The following is a 20880-nucleotide window of genomic DNA, read 5'->3' as shown; positions in this document are numbered from 1 at the left end:
GCCCGCCAGGCCCTGGGCAGCCAGGGGGCCCTTGGGCGAAAGCCCCGGCCCAGCTCGCCCCCTCTAGCCCCCCAGGGCGAGACACTGGAAAGGGCCCCAGAACAGGCTCTGAGCCTGCACCATGGGGGGGGGGGGGCTCATTGCTGGGGTGGCTCCACGTCGTCTGCGTCCAACGGGCAGGGGGCTCCTGCGTCCCTGGTGCAGCGGGCGCTCAGCAGCGGGCGCTCAGCAAGGGGACAGTCACCACCTCAGCCTGATGCTCACATGCACCTGGTCTCACCCCGGGGCAAGCTGAGCGGCTGCTTTCCACCCCTCTGAGCGGGAGCCCCTGCAGCCTTCACGACACTTGCAAACGAATTCAGAGTAAGGTAAAGTCTGGAACCGTTCTGGAATCAGTCCAGGCGGGGCCAAGCCCTGTGGCCATGCAGCGGCCGCCCTCATCAGTCACCTCCAGTAGCTCAGCCGCTCACCTGCTACCCCCCCCTTCCCCTCCCCGCCCCCCCCCCCCCGCAAGGTTTTCCAGGAGGGGCAGGTACCAAAGAGTTTGGCTACAAGGGATTCCAGAGCAACTCTGCTAACGCCACGTGTGGGGACGCAATTCCGGAATGGCCAGTGGGCCTTAAATTCACAGCTGCTCTTCATGGAATTACCCATGTAGACAGGCCCCGAACCCCCCTCGCCAAGCATGTGCGCAGAGGAGGCCAGGTTGTTTTTTTAACAGCAATCGCCGTGACTGTTACTGCGGCTGGTGGGCCTCTCCCTGAAGCACCAGAGCTGCATGGTTTTTAAAGGAACCTGGAATCTCTTTCCATAACTATTCCCCTCTCCATCCTGCCCCCCAAACTCCTGTCCCAACCCCCTCACCCTTGCTCTCTCTCCACCTTCTTTTACCTCTACAACTTTCCGCCCAGTTAATGTGCGTTGATGGAATGATCTCATCGGTTTTAATTAACACGGTGCATGGTCACAGGCCCCTGCCCTGCCCTGCTCTCTGACTGAGGGAGAGGATACTAGCCCGTGATCCGTTTTCTTCCTTTCGGTAAGGACGCACTGAATAGACTTTATGCACGAGAACTGCAAACTGAACCGAACTGCAGCGGGACTGGGGACTAGGTAACAGCAGGAGCCCCCCGTTCGCTAATGTTAATGTGCCCAGCCCTAATCCCTCACCCACCTTGTCTCGCTCCCATCACAGGAGGGACACGGCTACAGCTACTCCCATAGGCTGTCAGACAAGGAAACTTGTTTATTATGAAAACAAAGCCCCAATCTGAACTGGATTAAATGCTTGTGTGACTTGCAAAATCCCAAGGCCTGGCGTGCCTCAGGCAGGCAGCTGACTCATACAACGTTGTCAGTGATAACTGGTTCTGGGAAGCAGCAGTAGGGACAGCCCAGCAGTGGGGGAAGCGAGGGGATCGCTATTCGCCATCCTAGGTGGAAACCACCAGCGGGCAAAGTTTTAACACAACCACCCCCCTCCCATTTCTAAGGCATCACTCTCCTTGTAGGTGTGCAATACCAGAACGAAACTACAGCCCAAGGAGTGACTCGGAGCGAAGGTGCGGCCCTGAGTTCATTCCCAGTTAGTCCAGATCAAAATGGCCTCCAGTGACAACACAAAAACTGTTTATTCTAACTGCACCTTCCCCCAGAAAAGCCAGAATGGTACAATCACGTCTTCGCCCTGCAGCCATTGCAGAATCTTCATTACTTGGGTTGATCCAGTCAAACTTTAGCCAAAGCTCATGGACGAATCCCAGAGGAGTTGAGCTCCTTCGGCTCTGTAGGGTGACCAGGAGCACGAGAGATGAAGACCATCTCTACACTGGCCACGGTTTGCCCGTAGTACGCCTGCCACCCTGCCCTGGGGAGCTGCATATTATACTGGCAAAAACATGCTTTTGGTGCACAGTTTATGCTGGCTCCCCCCGTTCAATAAGCTAGCCCAGCAAAAGGACTTTTATGGCAGCATAACCACAGCTAGCCAGGGCGGGTGCCGGGATAGCCGTGTCATTTAAACAAAACAAAAACCCAACGCCCCAGTCTGACATAACAACACTGGCAGAAGTGTCTAGTGCCACCCTGGCCTAACGCCACATCGGCTGACGAATCAGCCAACCACAATTTGAGGACTTCAATAGCTCAGACACAGGTGAGAGGTTTATCGCAGGAGTGGGTGGGTGAGATTCTGCGGCCTGCATTGTGCAGGAGATTGGACTAGACGATCATAATGGTCCCTTCTGACCTTAGTATCTATGAGTCTATGAAACAAGCCCAGCCTCACTGGCATCAAGAGGAGCTGCTCAGCGGGTCTTCCCGATTTTCAAATCGGGGCCTTTACAGTAGGAGAATTAGGCACTCGAGCTCGGCCTGAGTGGTCACTATAGTGTAGACAGGCCACTGGAGTTTTCCCAACTGTGCAATGTCAACGGCCTGTGCTGAATGGAGGAAATTCTAGTGGTTGAAATGTCTCCGCCCCTACTACCCAAGCAGAGCCCGACAGCCCCTCGTTTTCCTAGGGCCGCAAGCAAGCAGCGCTGCTGCCTGAACTGCTGCTGTACGTTACAGCCTCTTCCCTGACCAGCCCAGCCGCCAGTAGCAGGAACACGAGACGTGACCTAGAAAGGATACACGGCCGGCCTTGGTCGAGCTCCCTGGGCGGTTTCCTGTAGCCCTGTGCCGCGTGACCACAGATAACGTATTACACATCTGACAAGGCTGGGTCACATGCCCAGCAGAAAACAAGAAGACGACCAAGAGTAAAGGCCAGAGCAAACCCAAGGCATTTAACGGGACGAGGGAAGTTCCTGCAAATGTCGTTCAACCACAGACCCAGAGCGTTACACAAGAGTTGCGCAAACAACCCTTGAGACACAAGGTTTCCTGCCTGCGCTATCTGGTGGTCGGGGCTCTCCTGGGACAAAGGCAGAGGTCAACACAGGACCACCGTGCTTTGGTTTGAGCCCAGACTTGTGGAGGGGGGTAGTTTAGGATGAAACAACAGCCAATCCTTAGCCCCACCCCAGCTAAAGCAAAACACATGGCCCATGAACAGCAGCTTCCTCCAGCTCCTGCTGAGGCCAAACGGCCTGGAGCCACCGTTTCCTCCTGGTGCCCAGCAAGCCCCAGCCAGCTCCCCCTGAGGGGAGGGTTTGATTCCTTGCAGACATTACTGGTTCTGGGTTCATTGCAGATGAGCAGGGCTACCCATCACTGCCCTACGGCGCTACCAGGGTGGGGCCAGGGCTACACTAGACCCTTGCGGCAGTAACGTAAGTTGGGGCGGGATTTCTGGGTGACCGTTCTATAAGGGGCACAAGGCCTAGGCTAGATGTAGTTAGACGGACAGAAATGGCCTTTTGCTGGCATTGCTCATTTCACTCAGGGAACTGCTAGGGCTTGGGCAAGTTGCCCAAGAGAAGTAAGCGATACCGGCCAAAGGACTTTTCTGCCAGTCGAACGAGAGGTAGACGAGCAGGGTTTCCAGTGCAGCTGTGTGTCGATGGGCCTGCGTGTTCCTTAGTCCAGACAGGCATTTCTAGCCACCAGCGCACATGCAATAAAGCATCCGCGAGGGAGCCAGCCCTTAGGCGCTGGGCACTGAACAGACATTGTGCTGCTTGTGTAATGTTTTAGGCCCCGAAAGACAACCTACTACTGCAGCTTTCTTACGAGAGCAGGTGCCAGGCCCAGGATGCAGCAAAGGGCTGAACCAGGCCCCCAGCAACAGCCTTCAGGGGCTCTTGGCACTAATGCCCTGGAAGCCGGCGTGCCTGACGCGAACAGGGTTTCAGAAGGTGAGATTTAAACCGCTCAGGGCAGGCACCGCCCCCGTGCATCACACCAGCACTTCCGGAAGGCTCATGCTGTGACTCTCTGTGTCTGGTTCTTGCAGCTTGGACTCGGCAGTGGGTCAGTTTTATTGCCTGCTTTTCAGACCTTCGGACACACACTTGCCAGAGACCTAGCAGGCTTTACACGAGGTCTGTTTTAGGCTTAAAGCACTTGATCTCTCCCTTTTTCAAGTGGGGCTAAGTTTCAAACACTCAAGGGGAGGCTCAAACCCTTTACACAGCAGGGGGGGGGTAGGATAATCAAGGGGAGTCAGGGTCTGGCTCCCTGCCCAGAACATCTTTGCTGTTTTGTCAGCCAGTGAATGGAAGGAGCACCTTGCAGAGCAGCGTGGTGCTTATCCCCTCACTGCACTCAATGGCCAGGCTCAGGCCCTCCCAGAAGCAGGGAATGCCAAGTTCAAGCAACAGCACCAACCAGCTGATTCTGTCCGGCCTGTGCCATAGTCTGGAGACATTTTGTTCCACGCCTAGTGTGCATTGAATTGTAGCGACATCGAGAGGCCAGTTACAGCACTGCAGCTTATGTAATCATTTCAATTTAGACTAAAGCATCAGGTTACTCTGTGTTCTGCAGGAACAGCCTGATGGTACGTTACCAGCCAGACCACACTTTTTTAATATTTCCTTTGCACCATTTGAACTCTTTGTGTCTCGTTCTGCTTGGGCAGCATCATGCTTGTTTTTATGCACTAGCAAATGCTGCTGGCGTCAGGTTGAAGATACTGCGGGGGAAGGTTTAAATCCTTCCTCCTATCTTAATTAGGAATTGCCATACCAGCTGGGTCCCAGGGCTCCATTTAGCCCTGTTTCCTTGTCTCCAATGATAGTCAGCAGCAGTTGCTTCAGAGGAGGGTGCAAGAAACACTTTCATGGACTAACAGGTCCACAGGCGAAAGTTCCTCCCTGACCCTGTAAGATACTGATTGACTGAGGCCCTGAAGGAGAGTTTAGAACCCTCGTATATGCCTGTAGGGTTGCCTCTTCTGCCCTATACCCTTCCAGGAGCATGGGGGGTGGCTAAACTGAAAAGCCTCTGAAACCAGGAAACAGAGTTAATCTAACATCTCCTGCTCCACCTTAACTCTGCCCCCTTTGAGCCATGCACCAACCCCTTCCTGTCAGAGACATAGTCTGTCTCCTTCATACACATGTGGAAGAAGGGTCACAAGAATAGTGTGGGGGGAACACACTGACCTTGTCAGGCCTAGGAGAGAAGTGTAGCTTGGCTTTAGCAAATGTTAGGCAGATCATGTCACCTCTGCAGCCACCCTCAAAGACTCATCAGGTGTCTGTGCTCAGGTGGCACCGGAGAAATTCCTGAACACAGCTTGCCCCCAACTCTGCCCTCCTGGCTCCTGGACAGGCTGGCAGGCCATGGGGACGAGGGACGCTGGTAGCACCTGGGGACCTAGTGTAGGAAGGGGCACTTGCCACCCCACTGCGGCCCAGGAGGGTTGCAGGGGTGTGACCTACCCCATCCATCTCACTGGGGGCTGTCCCCTACTCTCAGCACTGTGTGCCTGGGGGGGATGCACCCCAGGAGTGGTCTGGACAATGCACTGGGGTGCCTAATGCTGCCTGGCAGTGCAGTGAGCCTCTCCCAGCACAGAATCACTTCATCCTGGCTGGGACTCCCACCTCAGCCTCTCAGTTGCAACGTAGCAGCAAGTCCCTCCTGGAGCCGCCCAGTTCTCCCCAGCCTCCAATACCAGGCTCCATCTCTCGGACACTGGTCTGCCTACCAAACTGGGCACAGGTAGGCTGCGTAGGGGGGCCACTTGAAGGAATTGCATACACCACTCACTTCCAAAAGGAGAGCCAGCATGGGCAGACACCAAGGGAAAGGCTAAACTCTCGGCCTTACCATTGTATAGCAAGGAGCTCCCTGCGTCAGACATGGTTTAACCAGGCTGCTTTTCAACTGACAAACGTCCTGTTCTCAGGTGATGAGGAAGAAAAAAACGGTTACTCACTTCTTTCAGAGTAGCAGCCGTGTTAGTCTGTATTCGCACTCACTTCTTGTAACTGCTGTTCTTCGAGGTATGTTGTTCACGTCCATTCCAATCAGGTATGTGCGCGCACACGGGCATGGTGGCTGGAAGATTTTTCCCTTAGCAGCATCCCTCGGGAGTTGCACCCTCATGGCGCTCAATTTAGAGCCCTGCCGACCCACCACCCCCTCAGTTCCTTCTTGCCGGCTACTCTGACAGAGGGGTAGAAGGTTAAGTATTGGAATGGACATGAACACCACATCTCAAAGAACAGTTACGAGAATCAAGTAACTGTTTTTTCTTCGAGTGCTTGCTCATGTCCGTTCCAATCAGGGGATGACCAAGCCAAGTTCAGGAGGTGGGATTGGAGCCGTCCACTGATTGGAGAACGGCTCTTCCGAAGGCCGCATAGTCTCTGGCCTGCTAGGTAATCATATCACGTGCAGCGAAAGTGTTTATGGAGGACCACATCACCACACAGCAGATTTCCTGGGTGAGAACCAGAGCCAGGAATGCTGTAGATGAAGCCTGTGCCCTGGCAGAGTGTGGAGTGATAGGAGGTGTGGGAACACCAGCCAGGCCATAGCACTCATAGACACTATCCATGATGAGATGCATTGGGATGAAACCAGCTGACCTTTCATCCTGTCTGCCACTGCTATGAACAACTGGACCGACTTTCTGAACGGTTTCATTCTCTCGATGTAAAAGACCAGCACCCTGCAGACATACAGAGAGTGGAGTCTCTGCTCCCTGCCGCTGGAATGAGGTTTAGGATAGAAAGCCGGGAGGAAGATGTCCTGGTTGATGTGAAACTGCAAGACAACCTTTGGGAGGAAAGCAGGGTGAGATCTGAGCTGAACCTTGTCCTTATAGAACACAGTGTAGGGAGGGTCTGATGTCAAGGCCCTAAGCTCCGACGCCCTCCTGACCGAGGTTATTGCTACCAGGAACGTGACCTTGTAAGAGAGAGAGAGCAGGGAGCAGGTTGCTAGAGGCTCAAAAAGGCCCCCCCCCCCATGAGCCTAGAAAGGACCAAGTTGAGATCCCAGGCAGGGACCGGCAGACAGACGTGAGGGTATAGCCTGACGAGGCCCTTTAGGAATCAGCTGACATGGGGTTAGTAAATACCAAGCGGCCCTGCATGCCCGGGTGGAAGGCCAAGATAGCAGCTAAGCGCACCCATATAGAAGACAACAAGAGACCCCCCCCCACTGTAGATGGAGGAGGTAGTCCAGAACGTGCAGCACTGAAGCCAGCATCGGTGGCGAACGGCACTGCGCCGAGCAGATTGAAAATCTCTTCTGCTTGGCAAGGTACGTGGCTCTCCCACTGCCCAGGAGAACCTGTCTAACTGGGTCTGAACAGGAAAGCTCCAACGGATTTAACCATGGAGCGTCCATGGTGCACTGTAAGATGGAGCGACTAGAGGTTTGGATGTTGGAGACGTCCGTGATCTTCTGTGAGAAGGTCTGGGGAAAGCGGCAAGGTAATGGGGGCTCCCACGGACATGTCTAGGAGGGATGTGTACCAGCGCTGATGGGGCCAGGCCGGTGCTATCAGTATGACCCGAGTTCAGTCTCTGCGGAACTTGAACAGCACCTTGTGAACAAGCGGTATCGGTGGAAAGGCGTATAGGAGAGAACTTCCCCAATGGAGGCGGCGCGCATTCGTGCTGGAGCCCGGGCTATGATTCTGGAAGAAACAGAATGGCAGGCACTTCCTGTTGCGTCGCGTGGCAAAGAGGTCTATCAGGGGAAACCCCCCCACTTCTGGAAGATTGAAAATGCAACTTCCATGAGAAGGGATCACTTGTGACTGTGGAAGGATCTGCTGAGGTGGTCCGCCAACTCGTTCTGAACCCCGGGGAGGTATGAGCCTGCCGGTGAATTGAATGTTCTACACAGAAGTCCCACGCCATGAGAGCTTCTTGGCACAGGGGAGAAGAGCGTGCACCCCTGTTTGTTGATTTAGAACATTGCTGTCATATTGTCCGTCATGACTGATAGACATTCTGTCCTTATCTAACCGGGCAATGCGTGACATGCTAGGCGCACCACTCTCCGCACTCTGACATTGATGTTGAAGCGTAGATCTGCTTGCGACCAGAGGCCTTGAGTTCTGCGGTCTCCCAGCTGAGCTCCCCAGCCCAAGTCTGATGTGTCCATCACCAATGACAGAGATGGCTGTGGGGCAGCAAAGGGGACCTGCTGAGCGTTGATCCACCACCGGAGGGAGTCGAGGACCGGGCGAGGCAGGGTCCCGATCCTGTCCAAGCTGTCCCAGGCTGGGTGATACACTGATGCAAGCCACAACTGGAGTGGTCGAAGCCTAAGTCTGGTGTGTAGGTACAGGCAGCCATGTGCCTGAGAAGTTTCAGGCAGTTTCTCGCTGTAGTGGTGGGGAACTGCATGAGACCCCTGATTATGTTGTTGAGGGCCTGAAACCGTGCCTGTGGCAGGTATGCCCTGGCTTGGGTCAAGTCCAGTACTGCCCCTATGAACTCTATCCTCTGGACAGGAGATTTTGCTTCGTTTAGAGTAGACCCAGGCTCTTGAAGGTGGTTCTGATAAATATGACCTGAGATTCCACTTGGGTCCTGGAGCGGCCTTTGATCAGCTAGTCACTGAGGCACGGGAACACCTGTACCTGCTATCTCCGCACGAGCATAGCCACGACTGCTGTGCACTTGGTAAATACTCGAGGTGCTGCTGACAGGGCGAACAGGAGGACAGAAAGTTGGTAGTGGGTACCGTTGACCACACACCTGAGGTACTTTCTGTGGGACTAAGTCATTGCAGTGTGAAAGTACGCACCCTTCAAGTCGAAGGCAGCATACCAGTCTGCTGGATCTAGTGAGGGGACGATGGAGAACAAGGAGTCCATGCAGAACTTGAGTTTCTTTACAAACTTGTTGAGGTCTCGCAGGTCCAGGATAGACCTGAGGCCGCCTTTGGCTTTCGGTATTAGGAAATACCAGGAATAGAATCCCTCGCCCCTGTGCTCCAGAGGAAACTCCTCCACTGCCCCTAGCAATAGGAGCAACTGCACCTCCTGGATGAGTAGATGCTTGTGAGAAGAGTCCCTGAAGAGGGACGGGGAAGGGCACAGAATTGGATGGAGTATCCCCTCTCTACTGTGCGGAGCACCTAGTGGTCTGAAGTGATACGGGACCATGCGTGGTAGAAAGGGGACAGTGGGAGGAAAAGGTAAGGCTGGTTAGATCCAGTCTGTGATCTGGTGCACCGTCCTTGACCACACCTTCAAAAGGCTGGTTTAGGGCCAGAGGACGGCTTGGGCTGGCCAGAGCCCTGGCCTGAGGATGGGTGTTGCCTCCTCCTGCCACTCCTATCCCTCCTCCGAGAACCGTCCTGTTGGTTCTGCTGCCTCCATGAGGATCACCTTAAGCCGCTGTTCCCTTTCGTTAAGAGTTCTAGGGCAGAACTCGCAGCAGATCTTACAACAATCCTTTTGATGACCCTCCCCTAGGCACCGTAAACACGAGTGTGGATCGCTCTTTGGCATGTGCTTTGCACAGGCCACAGTTTTTAAACCCCGGGGACTGCGGCATACCATGGCTCTGGGGAGGCTGGATGTGGGGGAGAACAACTCTAAGCCCTGGTCTACACTAGGACTTTAGGTCGAATTTAGCAACGTTAAATCGATTTAAACCTGCACCCGTCCACACAGTGAAGCCCTTTATTTCGACTTAAAGGGCTCTTAAAATCGATTTCCTTACTCCACCCCTGACAAGTGGATTAGCGCTTAAATCGACGTTCCCGGCTCGAATTTGGGGTACTGTGGACACAATTCGATGGTATTGGCCTCCGGGAGCTATCCCAGAGTGCTCCATTCTGACCGCTCTGGACAGCACTCTCAACTCAGATGCACTGGCCAGGTAGACAGGAAAAGAACCGCAAACTTTTGAATCTCATTTCCTGTTTGGCCAGCGTGGCAAGCTGCAGGTGACCATGCAGAGCTCATCAGCACAGGTGACCATGATGGAGTCCCAGAATCGCAAAAGAGCTCCAGCATGGACCGAACGGGAGGTACGGGATCTGATCGCTGTTTGGGGAGAGGAATCCGTGCTGTCAGAACTCCGTTCCAGTTTTCGAAATGCCAAAACCTTTGTGAAAATCTCCCAGGGCATGAAGGACAGAGGCCATAACAGGGACCCGAAGCAGTGCCGCGTGAAACTGAAGGAGCTGAGGCAAGCCTACCAGAAAACCAGAGAGGCGAACAGCCGCTCTGGGTCAGAGCCCCAAACATGCCGCTTCTATGATGAGCTGCATGCCATTTTAGGGGGTTCAGCCACCACTACCCCAGCCGTGTTGTTTGACTCCTTCAATGGAGATGGAGGCAATACGGAAGCAGGTTCTGGGGACGAAGAAGATGATGAGGATGAGGAGGTTGTAGATAGCTCACAGCAAGCAAGCGGAGAAACCGGTTTTCCCGACAGCCAGGAACTGTTTCTCACCCTAGACCTGGAGCCAGTACCCCCCGAACCCACCCAAGGCTGCCTCCTGGACCCAGCAGGCGGAGAAGGGACCTCTGGTGAGTGTACCTTTTAAAATGCTATACATGGTTTAAAAGCAAGCATGTGAAAGGATTACTTTGCCCTGGCATTTGCGGTTCTCCTAGATGTAGTCCTAAAGCCTTTGCAAAAGGTTTCTGGGGAGGGCAGCCTTATTTCGTCCTTCATGGTAGGACACTTTACCACTCCAGGCCAGTAACACGTACTCGGGAATCACTGTAGAACAAAGCATTGCAGTGTATGTTTGCTGGCATTCAACCAAAATCCGTTCTTTATCTCTCTGTGTTATCCTCAGGAGAGTGAGATATAATTCATGGTCACCTGGTTGAAATAGAGTGCTTTTCTTCAGGGACACTCAGAGGTGCCCGTTCCTGCTGGGCTGTTTGCCTGTGGCTGAACAGAAATGTTCCCCGCTGTTAGCCACAGGGAGGGGGGAAGGTTGAGGGGGTAGTCACGCGGTGGGAGGAGGCAAAATGCGACCTTGTAACGAAAGCACATGTGCTATGTATGTAATGTTAACAGCAAGGTTTACCCTGAAAGAGTGTAGTGACTGTTTTATAAAATGTGTCTTTTTAAATACCGCTGTCCCTTTTTTTTTCTCCACCAGCTGCATGTGTTTCAATGATCACAGGATCTTCTCCTTCCCAGAGGCTAGTGAAGCTTAGAAAGAAAAAAAAACGCACTCGCGATGAAATGTTCTCCGAGCTCATGCTGTCCTCCCACACTGACAGAGCACAGACGAATGCGTGGAGGCAAATAATGTCAGAGTGCAGGAAAGCACAAAATGACCGGGAGGAGAGGTGGAGGGCTGAAGAGAGTAAGTGGTGGGCTGAAGACAGGGCTGAAGCTCAAATGTGGCGGCAGCGTGATGAGAGGAGGCAGGATTCAATGCTGAGGCTGCTGCAGGACCAAACCAGAATGCTCCAGTGTATGGTTGAGCTGCAGCAAAGGCAGCTGGAGCACAGACTGCCACTGCTGCCCCTCTGTAACCAACCGCCCTCCTCCCCAAGTTCCATAGCCTCCACACCCAGACGCCCAAGAACGCGGTGGGGGGGCCTCCGGCCAACCAGCCACTCCACCACAGAGGATTGCCCAAAAAAAAGAAGGCTGCCATTCAATAAATTTTAAAGTTGTAAACTTTTAAAGTGCTGTGCTTAAAGTGCTGTGTGGCATTTTCCTTCCCTCCTCCACCACCCCTCCTGGGATACCTTGGTAGTCATCTCCCTATTTGTGTGATGAATGAATAACGAATGCATGACTGTGAAGCAGCAATGACTTTATTGCCTCTGCAAGTGGTGATTAAAGGGAGGAGGGGAGGGTGGTTAGCTTACAGGGAAGTAGAGTGAACCAAGGGGCGGGGGGTTTCATCAAGGAGAAACAAACAGAACTTTCACACCGTAGCCTGGCCAGTCATGAAACTGGTTTTCAAAGCTTCTCTGATGCGTCCCGCACCCTCCTGTGCTCTTCTAACCGCCCTGGTGTCTGGCTGCGCGTAACCAGCAGCTAGGCGATTTGCCTCAGCCTCCCACCCCGCCATAAACGTCTCCCCCTTACTCTCACAGATATTGTGGAGCACACAGCAAGCAGTAATAACAGTGGGAATATTGGTTTCGCTGAGGTCTAAGCGAGTCAGTAAACTGCGCCAGCGCGCCTTTAAACGTCCAAATGCACATTCTACCACCATTCTGCACTTGCTCAGCCTGTAGTTGAACAGCTCCTGACTACTGTCCAGGCTGCCTGTGTACGGCTTCATGAGCCATGGCATTAAGGGGTAGGCTGGGTCCCCAAGGATACATATAGGCATTTCAACATCCCCAACAGTTATTTTCTGGTCTGGGAATAAAGTCCCTTCCTGCAGCTTTTGAAACAGACCAGAGTTCCTGAAGATGCGAGCGTCATGCACCTTTCCCGGCCATCCCACATTGATGTTGGTGAAACGTCCCTTGTGATCCACCAGAGCTTGCAGCATTATCGAAAAGTACCCCTTGCGGTTTATGTACTCGGCGGCTTGGTGCTCCGGTGCCAAGATAGGGATATGGGTTCCGTCTATAGCCCCACCACAGTTAGGGAATCCCATTGCAGCAAAGCCATCCACTATGACCTGCACATTTCCCAGGGTCACTACCCTTGATAGCAGCAGATCTTTGATTGCGTGGGCTACTTGCATCACAGCAGCCCCCACAGTAGATTTGCCCACTCCAAATTGATTCCCAACTGACCGGTAGCTGTCTGGCGTTGCAAGCTTCCACAGGGCTATTGCCACTCGCTTCTCAACTGTGAGGGCTGCTCTCATCCTGGTATTCATGCGCTTCAGGGCAGGAGAAAGCAAGTCACAAAGTTCCATGAAAGTGCCCTTACGCATGCGAAAGTTTCGCAGCCACTGGGAATCATCCCAGACCTGCAACACTATGCGGTCCCACCAGTCTGTGCTTGTTTCCCGAGCCCAGAATCGGCGTTCCACAGCATGAACCTGCCCCATTAGCACCATGATGCATGCATTGTCAGGGCCCATGCTTTCAGAGAAATCTGTGTCCATGTCCTGATCACTCACGGGACCGCGCTGACGTCGCCTCCTCGCCCGGTATCGCGTTGCCATGTTCTGGTGCTGCATATACTGCTGGATAATGCGTGTGGTGGTTGATGTGCTCCTAATTGCCAAAATGAGCTCAGCGGCCTCCATGCTTGCCTTGGTATGGCGTCCGCACAGAAAAAAGGCGCGGAACGATTGTCTGCCGTTGCTCTGACGGAGGGAGGGGCGACTGACGACACGGCTTACAGGGTTGGCTTCAGGGAGCTAAAATCAACAAAGGGTGTGCCTGTACATCAAGGAGTATTTCAGGCAGGACTGCACGGAGGGTTCCAATAAGAAATGGTGCACCTAAGTTATCGTTGTTATTGGAACAAGGAGGTTAGCCTGGCCTCTGATTGATACATGGCTAGATTTACCTCGCTGCACCTTCTCTGTGAGTGACTGCAGTGTGATCTAGACAGGGGAGGAGGAAAATGAGTACAAAACAAATCTGGTCTATTTCTTGTTCTGACCCACTCCATCTATCTTTTACATCTTTGGCTGGCAGCAGACGGTGCAGAAGGACTGCATGCCATCCACATCTCATGGCTGCTTGGCAGAAGATGGTACAGTACGACTGCTAGCCATCTTCATCTCTTGCCTGCCTGGCATAAGATGGTACAATACGATTGCTAGCAATCCTCATCTCTTGCCTGCCTGGCAGAAGATGGTACAGTACGACTGCTAGCAGTCCGTATCGCCTGCCCGCTCACCCTAAGACGGTTCAATAGGACTGACTGCAGGACTAAAGAGAATGACCTGATCAAGTCACTCCAAATTTAGTCCCTACGCCCATGTCTGCCCAGGCGCTCCTGATCGACCTCACAGAGGTGACCAGGAGCACCTCAGACATGACGATGACGGCTACCAGTCGTACTGTACCGTCTGCTGCCACAAGGCAAGGGGTTGCTGCTCCTGTGTAGCAATGCCGTACCGCGTCTGCCAGCACCCAGGAGACATAGGGTGATGGTTACCTGAGTGGGCTCCATGCTTGCCGTGGTATGGCGTCTGCACAGGTAACTCAGGAAAAAAGGCGCGAAATGATTGTCTGCCCTTGCTTTCACGGGGGGAGGGAGGGAACGGGGGCCTGACGATATGTACCCAGAACCACCCACGACAATGTTTTAGCCCCATCAGGCATTGGGATATCAACCCAGAATTCCAATGGGCAGCGGAGACTGCGGGAACTGTGGGATAGCTACCCATAGTGCAACGCTCCGGAAGTCGACGCTTGCCTCGGTACTGTGGAAGCGCTCCGCCGAGTTAATGCACTTAGAGCATTTTCTGTGGGGACACACACACTCGAATATATAAAAGCGATTTCTAAAAAACCGACTTCTATAAATTCGACCTAATTTCGTAGTGTAGACATACCCTAAGAACTCTAATATTAAGATGACACTAATGACTACAGAACGCGCTTGCTAAGCAAGGGCTACGGGAAGTTCCAGCCAACCGTCACTGGTGGTAAGAAGGAACTGAGGGGGTGGCGGGTCGGCAGGGCTCTATATAGAGCACTATGAAGGCACGACTCCGGGGGCGCCTAGGCTGACCCGACGCATGTGGCTAAGGGAAAAATCTTCTGGCCATCGTGCACGTGCATGCACCTGCTTGGAATGGACATGAAACAAGCACTCGAAGAATAGGAGTGCCTTCTTTATTCTCTATTAAAACACAAACACTGCACTGTGCGTCAGTAAAAGGCCCCTTCCCTAAATTCCACCTCTCGCCTCCAACATCCCAGGCACAGGAATGGCGCTGGAAGGAGAGAACCCAGGTTGTGGTGTATGGCACCGACACTAAGGTTGAAGTGCACATCTAGGGATGGGGAGTAAAGGGAACATACTGTTGGCAGTATTAACTTTTCATTTCCTCGCTTTTTAGGAGTTGTGTTAGGTATGAGAGAGAGCAACAGGACCTGACATAGCTCCGTGTTTGTATGTTCATTTGCTGGGGAACTGTGGTTGTTGCGTTTTTAAATGGACTAAAATACTAAGTAACGATTTACACCCAGACCAAGATCCCATAGAACGCAGCTGGCTTGGAAGATGATTAACAAAGCTGGTGTCAAAAATTGTTCTCTAAACATGAACTTCTTTCTGAACAAGTTCTCAACAGGATTTTTTGGAAGGAGAGAGTTTTTCCCCACACATGAAAAATGTTTTTTCAAAAACACCTGCCTTTCAGCTGATTCAAGAATTCTTAAGCCATTCAATGGCTTGATGAGAGCACAGAAAATTAGATAAATGAAAAAAGTATTCTTCGGTGTAGCAAAATTATGTAATCCAGGCAAGCACTGCACTTGCGCTGGCCAGTCCCTTTACTTTCTATAGTGTGTAGTTTAGCCAAAGAAGCTTGGGAAAAAATGAAAACTAAGCTGTGAGGTTAATTTTTATTTATTGGAACTGAGAAGCCAACAGGCTTCTTGAAACTCTTCAGAAAATTCAAGAGTTCGCCAGATTTTGCCCCAAGTATTGGTGCACAACGCAGTGAGGTTTTTACACACTCACAGCAGAGCAACTCCCCCCCTTGTGTATGCAACACAGTACGGAGCTTTAACGACGCCATCCCACTGGCTCTACCAGAATTTCTGTCACTTAAAGAGACTCTTGACTTTTTCAGCTTCTTCACACAGATGTGTTTCTGTTCCTCTAATCACTTGTCAACTTTGGATCCCTTTTATTTTTTATCCTTTAGATAATGGCATCGAGAATACACTTATAAAGTTTGCAGAGGATACCAAGCTGGGAGGGGTTGCGAGTGCTTTGGAGGATAGGATTAAAATTCAAAGGATCTGGACAAACTGGAGAAATGGTCTGAAGTCAATAGATTGAAATTCAATACGAACAAATGCGAAGTATTGTACTTAGGAAGGAACAATCAGTTGCACACATACAAAATGGGAAATGACTGCCTAGCAAAAAGTACTGCGGAAACGGACCTGGGGGTCACAGAGGACCACAAGCTAAATGAGAGTCAACAGTGTAACACTGTTGCAAAAAAAAAGCGAACATCATTCTGGGATGTATTAGCAGGAGCGTTGTAAGCAAGACACGAGAAGTAACTCTTCCGCTCTACTCTGCGCTAATTAGGTCTCAACTGGAGTGTTGTGTCCAGTTCTGGGCGCCACATTTCAGGAAAGATGTGGACAAACTGGAGAAAGTCCAGACAAGAGCAACAAAACTGATTCAAGGTCTAGAAAACATGAGCTATGAGGGAAGATTGAAAAAATTGGGTTTGTTTAGTCTGGAGAAGAGAAGACTGAGAGGGGACATGGTAACAGTTTTCAAGTACATATAAGGTTGTTACAAGGAGGAGGGAGAAAAATTGTTCTTAACCTCTGAGGGTAGGACAAGAAGCAATGGGCTTAAATTGCTTCAAGGGAGGTTTAGGTTCGACATTAGAAAAAACCACCCTGACGGGGAGGAAGATAAGCACTGTAATAAATTGCCTAGGGAGGTTGTGGAATCTCCATCATTGGAGGTTTTTAAGAGCAGGTTAGACAAACACCTGTCAGGGATGGTCTAGCTCAGGGGTTCTCAAACTGGGGGTTGGGGGGTCAGAAGGTTATTACATGGGGAATCGTGAGCTGTTAACCTCCACCCCAAACCCCACTTCGCCTCCAGCAGTTATAATTGTGTTAAATACATTAAAAAAAGTGTTTTTAATTTATGGGGGGGGTTGCACTATGAAATGGGTTACCAGTATAAAAAGTTTGAGAACCACTGGTCTAGCTAATACTTAGTCCTACCATGCACGCAGAGGATGGGACTAGATGACCTCTCGAGGTCTCTTCCAGTCCTATGAGTCGATGGGATGACTAGAATTGAATACTGTAACCCACGTGAGGGCAGACCATGGATTTTATAACACCTCAGTATTTCCTATTCCATTCTTTACACATCTGAATGTTGTTTTTGATTGCTGCTGCACACTGAGCAGAGGTGCTGATAGAACAAGGAGTAATGGTCTCAAGTTGCAGTGGGGGAGGTTTAGGTTGGATATTAGGAAAAACTTTTTGACTGGGAGGGTGGTGAAGCACTGGAATGGGTTACCTAGGGAGGTGGTGGAATCTCCTTCCTTAGAGGTTTTTAAGGTCAGGCTTGACAAAGTCCGGGCTAGGATGATTTAGTTGGGGTTAGTCCTGCTTTGAGCAGGGGGTTGGACAAGATGACCTCCTGAGGTCCCTTCCAACCCTATATTCTATGATCCTCTCGCATGAATGAATTTCTATTGGTAGGTTTAGTTTTCCAAAGACACCCCAGTTTGTGGGTTATCTGCTTAAGAGTGTCCTGCAGCAAATCAAAACTACAATACTCCCAGGGGAAAAGCTTCATGCAACTGGCAAGTGCAGTAGATGGCAGGTCACTGGGCTTTTTGGGAAGTGCTTTAAGAGAACGTTACAATCTACAAACTCCTTTGGAGATCCTGGAAATACAGATTCAAGGTTTCACTCAAAAAAAAAAACCACTGAAACCTTGCAGATGAGGTGCAGTTACACTAATGTTGTAGAGCAGGTAGGGTGTGTGGGTGTGTGGGTGTGTGTGTGTGTGTGTGTGTGTGTGGTAAGAGTTCAGGCTGGTGGGATGACCTTCCACATGGAGAACTATATTCTGGAAAGCAGGGACTCTAAAAATCTCATGGTGGGGAACCAACTAGGGCTGCCAGTTTTGATGGGACATGTTCCTGGAGGTTTCATCACATCTCAATCTTTAATTAAAGATTCATCTTTAATTCCTGGAGACTACAGGAAAACCCGGGAGGGTTGTCAAGCCTAAAACTACCTGAAGGAAGCTCTTAGTCTGATGCACTGGCGAAGCGAGCGAGTGTGATCCCTGGATGTATAAGCAAGGGAATGCTAAGTAGGAATAGGGAGGTAGCATTAACTATGGGGCACTGATGAGCTGTATCTAGTTCTGGATGCACCAACATCTGTTTTAAAGTGTGAATACTGGAAAGGGTTCAGAAAAGCGCCACAAGAGCGATATGAAGTCCAGAAAGCTTGCCTCAGTGACAGACTTGGGAACCTCAAGCTATTTAGCGTATGCAAAAAAAGATGAGATATTTGATCACACTCTAGAAATACATACATGAGAAGTTACGGCAGTAGAATACTCTTTAATCAAGCAGAGAAAGGCCTAACAGGAGCCAACGATGGGAAGCTGAAATTCAGCCAAAACAAAAGCAGCAAATTTTTAACAATTAGGGTAATTAAACAACTTACCTATGGATATGGTGGATCCAATCAATCAGCAGAAGTCTTTAAATCAAGACTGGATGTCACCTCCTAAAAGAGATGCTCTAGCGCAACCAGATGTGATGGGCCTGATGCAAGTATTTGACCCGTAAATCCATGCTGTGTTATGCAGATCACATGAGATCATAATAAAGATCTTTTCTGAGCTTTAAAAAGGCCTGTGAACTGCATGACTATGCTTTCCAAAGTTTGGCTCCATTTCTTTAAAGCTGCAAGGTGTTGGAACATTTTCCAGGAAGGTTAAAAGGTCATGGTCAAACAATTCCAGGTAAACGAAGTTATTTTGCTTTGCAGACCTGTGTGATGCTTCTTAAAACGTGCTCTCTAAAGCTTTAGTGTTCAGAAATAAATAATATCCCATCACCCAATGTAGTGCACTTTGGATGGATATGCAGCTTGCTTTGTAAGCTGTACTCCCCTTGGCCAAAAGAACCACCACCAAATATGCATGTTCTCTGCCTCAACAGCTGAAGACAGGAGACAGGTTTTGAAAAAAAAAATTACTTTATTGGAACTCATCTGAACATCAGATATACCTGGTGTTGGTTAGCATGAACCGTTTGTACATTTGATATTGATGGTGCCAAAAACCCAAACAGTGACCGACTGGATGAGATGGAGAGTTTAAAAAAAAATACCAGAAAAAGTTAAAATATGTGGATAAGAAAGCAGGGAAAAAAAAAAAAAAAGAAAAAAAAATCTGCCAGTCTAAGATTTAGTGTGAAGGCAAAATCTCTTGATAAAACAGAATCCTTTTATAAAATATAAATTTAGTAAGAAAACATGGAGAAGGAGAGAGAAAGGGAGACAGAGGGGAAGGAAAATAAAGATCAGCACGACAGAGATACAGAAGCTTACACTGCCCAAATTGCATTAAAACCTTGCTAGTAATCTCACCATAAAATGAAACATGCTGGAATACACAGTGCTCCACCTCCCATGTATATCACTTTGAAACAGTAACTAGCGAGTGCTACACAGGCTCATTCCAGAGGGGCCGATTTGTCTTACATCAGATGTTTAAGGAAATATACCAAACAGCAGAGGTGAACAACAACAATCCAATCAGTGCCTATGCTAGCAGGCTGCCTTCCCACTTGGTTGTTTGGCTCTCACAGGGAGGTGAACACTTAGAGCTAACACCTGCTCACTTGTTTTTCCCAACAATGTGGGGTGCGGGGGGTTTAAAACATTTAGAGTCTAGTCTATTTCAAAACACCAGCATGCAATACAGGCCTCCTGGGGAGCCCTGTGCTGTTCCCTTTGCCAGAAACTGGCCTCACAATCTAGCCAGTTGCCGCCGTTACTTCTACCCTTTGAGCTGATCTAGCACAGTGGCAATTCTGATGTGGGTTCCCTATGTGTGGGCTTCTGGGAGTCAATATGGAGTTGCTTTGGGGGAGTATTAAAGGGGTTAGTTAAGATTTAAAAATAAACCAGCAGTCTGTACATAAGGGTTTTTTGGTTCAGTACAAATGGAATAAAATGTGGCTTCTTATACACTGTCAGTAAGTCTCCAATTTCAGAGTAGAGGGAAGAAATGGAACTGTTTCCTCGGCAGCTGGGTAGCTATTGAGGATAAAACCTTGCCCCTGCTTTACTCTCTCTGCCATCCCTCAGGAAGTGGAAAGCACATGTTTAGGTAGTGTAAGCCTTTTTCCTTTTATTTAGGATCCCTCTTTTTTTAAACAATATTTCCCCCCCGATACAAAGTTTGGCCAGTAAACGTTACATGGAAACTGGAACACGCATCGTATGGAATACAAGATGCACCGGATGAGGACGTTTAAAAACTTTCCGAGCGAAAAGTAGAACAAAGAAAAAAGTCTCCGAGCATTTTCCCAAAGGTTTCACTCTCCTGTCACACACACTCTCCAAATGACAGCTACCAAAGTCAACTCTGCAAGAGAAAAGAGCCGCTGTCAATCAAGGGGAAGGAAGCGAGAAGCATAGGCACATGCTGTACCTAGGCTTGGGAGCCAAAAGACATGGACCCAAGCAGTCGTGTGCTTCAGCTCCTCAAACCCACTCACCTATGTTAGCTTCTTGGCTTTGTTGTAGAGCGAATCCACTACTTTACTCATATTCTGAATAGTCTCAAGGGCAGCTTCATATGTTTTGTCTACTGGTGGCTCATCAAAGATAATCAGGACTCCCTCCCCTTGGTCGAGGATCCCTACAAACACAAAGCTCTGGTTACCCAGCAGTGCATATGTGAGCTAGACAGACTTCCGAGGGCCTTCTTCTGTCAGATCCAGCCATCGAGTTCCAGGTCGGACCTTGTGCCTTTGCTGTGCTGGTCGTGTGGAATTCATTTCCATTGACATTTATCCAGCCATCTCCCTACATTAAACATCTGGCCCTTGCCCCTCCAGGGGGGTCTGTGACCACTGCTCCCCTAGCATCTCTCTCACCCCTAGAGCCACATATTAGAGAAGGGTGGTTTTAGGGTTTGGAGCGTGTTTCTACAACACAAAACAAGTGCTTTGGTGGAAACATTTTATTTATAAAAATGGTTTCCTGCGTTTTAGCTAGGCACATGCTTGAGAGAACAGTAAGTCTATCACAGCACGTATGGAGGAAAGGTGTCAGGACTTCCTCTGACCCGGGCTTACCAGTACAACCCCAGCACCTGGCTAACATGGTCTTTGCAACCAACACTGCAGGGGATG

The 20880-nt window shown here is 50.4% G+C and overlaps 2 protein-coding genes across 3 annotated transcripts in view; one reads left to right on the top strand and one right to left on the bottom strand.

The window, feature by feature from the left end:
* The first annotated feature begins 9740 nt into the window (after positions 1-9740).
* Positions 9741-11510, top strand: LOC144929911 (uncharacterized). Its single transcript, XM_078850680.1, has 2 exons — positions 9741-10402; positions 10990-11510. The coding sequence occupies exons 1-2, from the start codon at positions 9820-9822 to the stop codon at positions 11508-11510; spliced, it is 1104 nt and encodes a 367-aa protein (XP_078706806.1). The 5' UTR covers positions 9741-9819.
* Positions 11511-18693: 7183 nt separating this feature from the next.
* The window catches only part of PSMD11 (proteasome 26S subunit, non-ATPase 11), a 29827-nt gene continuing 27640 nt past the window's right edge, over positions 18694-20880 (bottom strand). Inside the window, exons 13-14 of one of the 2 annotated variants that reach the window (XM_073326210.2) lie at positions 20242-20384; positions 18694-20108 (exon numbers count right to left, since the gene is read on the bottom strand). In XM_073326210.2, the coding sequence (XP_073182311.1) occupies positions 20242-20384 (143 nt within the window). In that variant the 3' untranslated portion in view covers positions 18694-20108. The remainder of the gene's footprint in view (positions 20109-20241; positions 20385-20880) is intronic. The other variant, XM_073326212.2, reaches the window with a different exon arrangement.

The sequence above is a fragment of the Lepidochelys kempii genome, chromosome 27 (assembly GCF_965140285.1).
Source record: "Lepidochelys kempii isolate rLepKem1 chromosome 27, rLepKem1.hap1, whole genome shotgun sequence".
NCBI classification, from domain to species: Eukaryota; Metazoa; Chordata; order Testudines; family Cheloniidae; genus Lepidochelys; species Lepidochelys kempii.
This window is presented reverse-complemented; position numbering and strand designations above follow the sequence as displayed.

What these genes read in the sequence shown, in the direction of transcription:
- LOC144929911 (XM_078850680.1), top strand. Translation starts at nt 9,820, where the DNA reads ATGCAGAGCTCATCAGCACAGGTGACCATGATGGAGTCCCAGAATCGC. An exon ending in AGGCGGAGAAGGGACCTCTG is followed by an intron (nt 10,403 to 10,989) that starts GTGAGTGTACCT and finishes TTTCTCCACCAG; the next exon opens with CTGCATGTGTTTCAATGATC.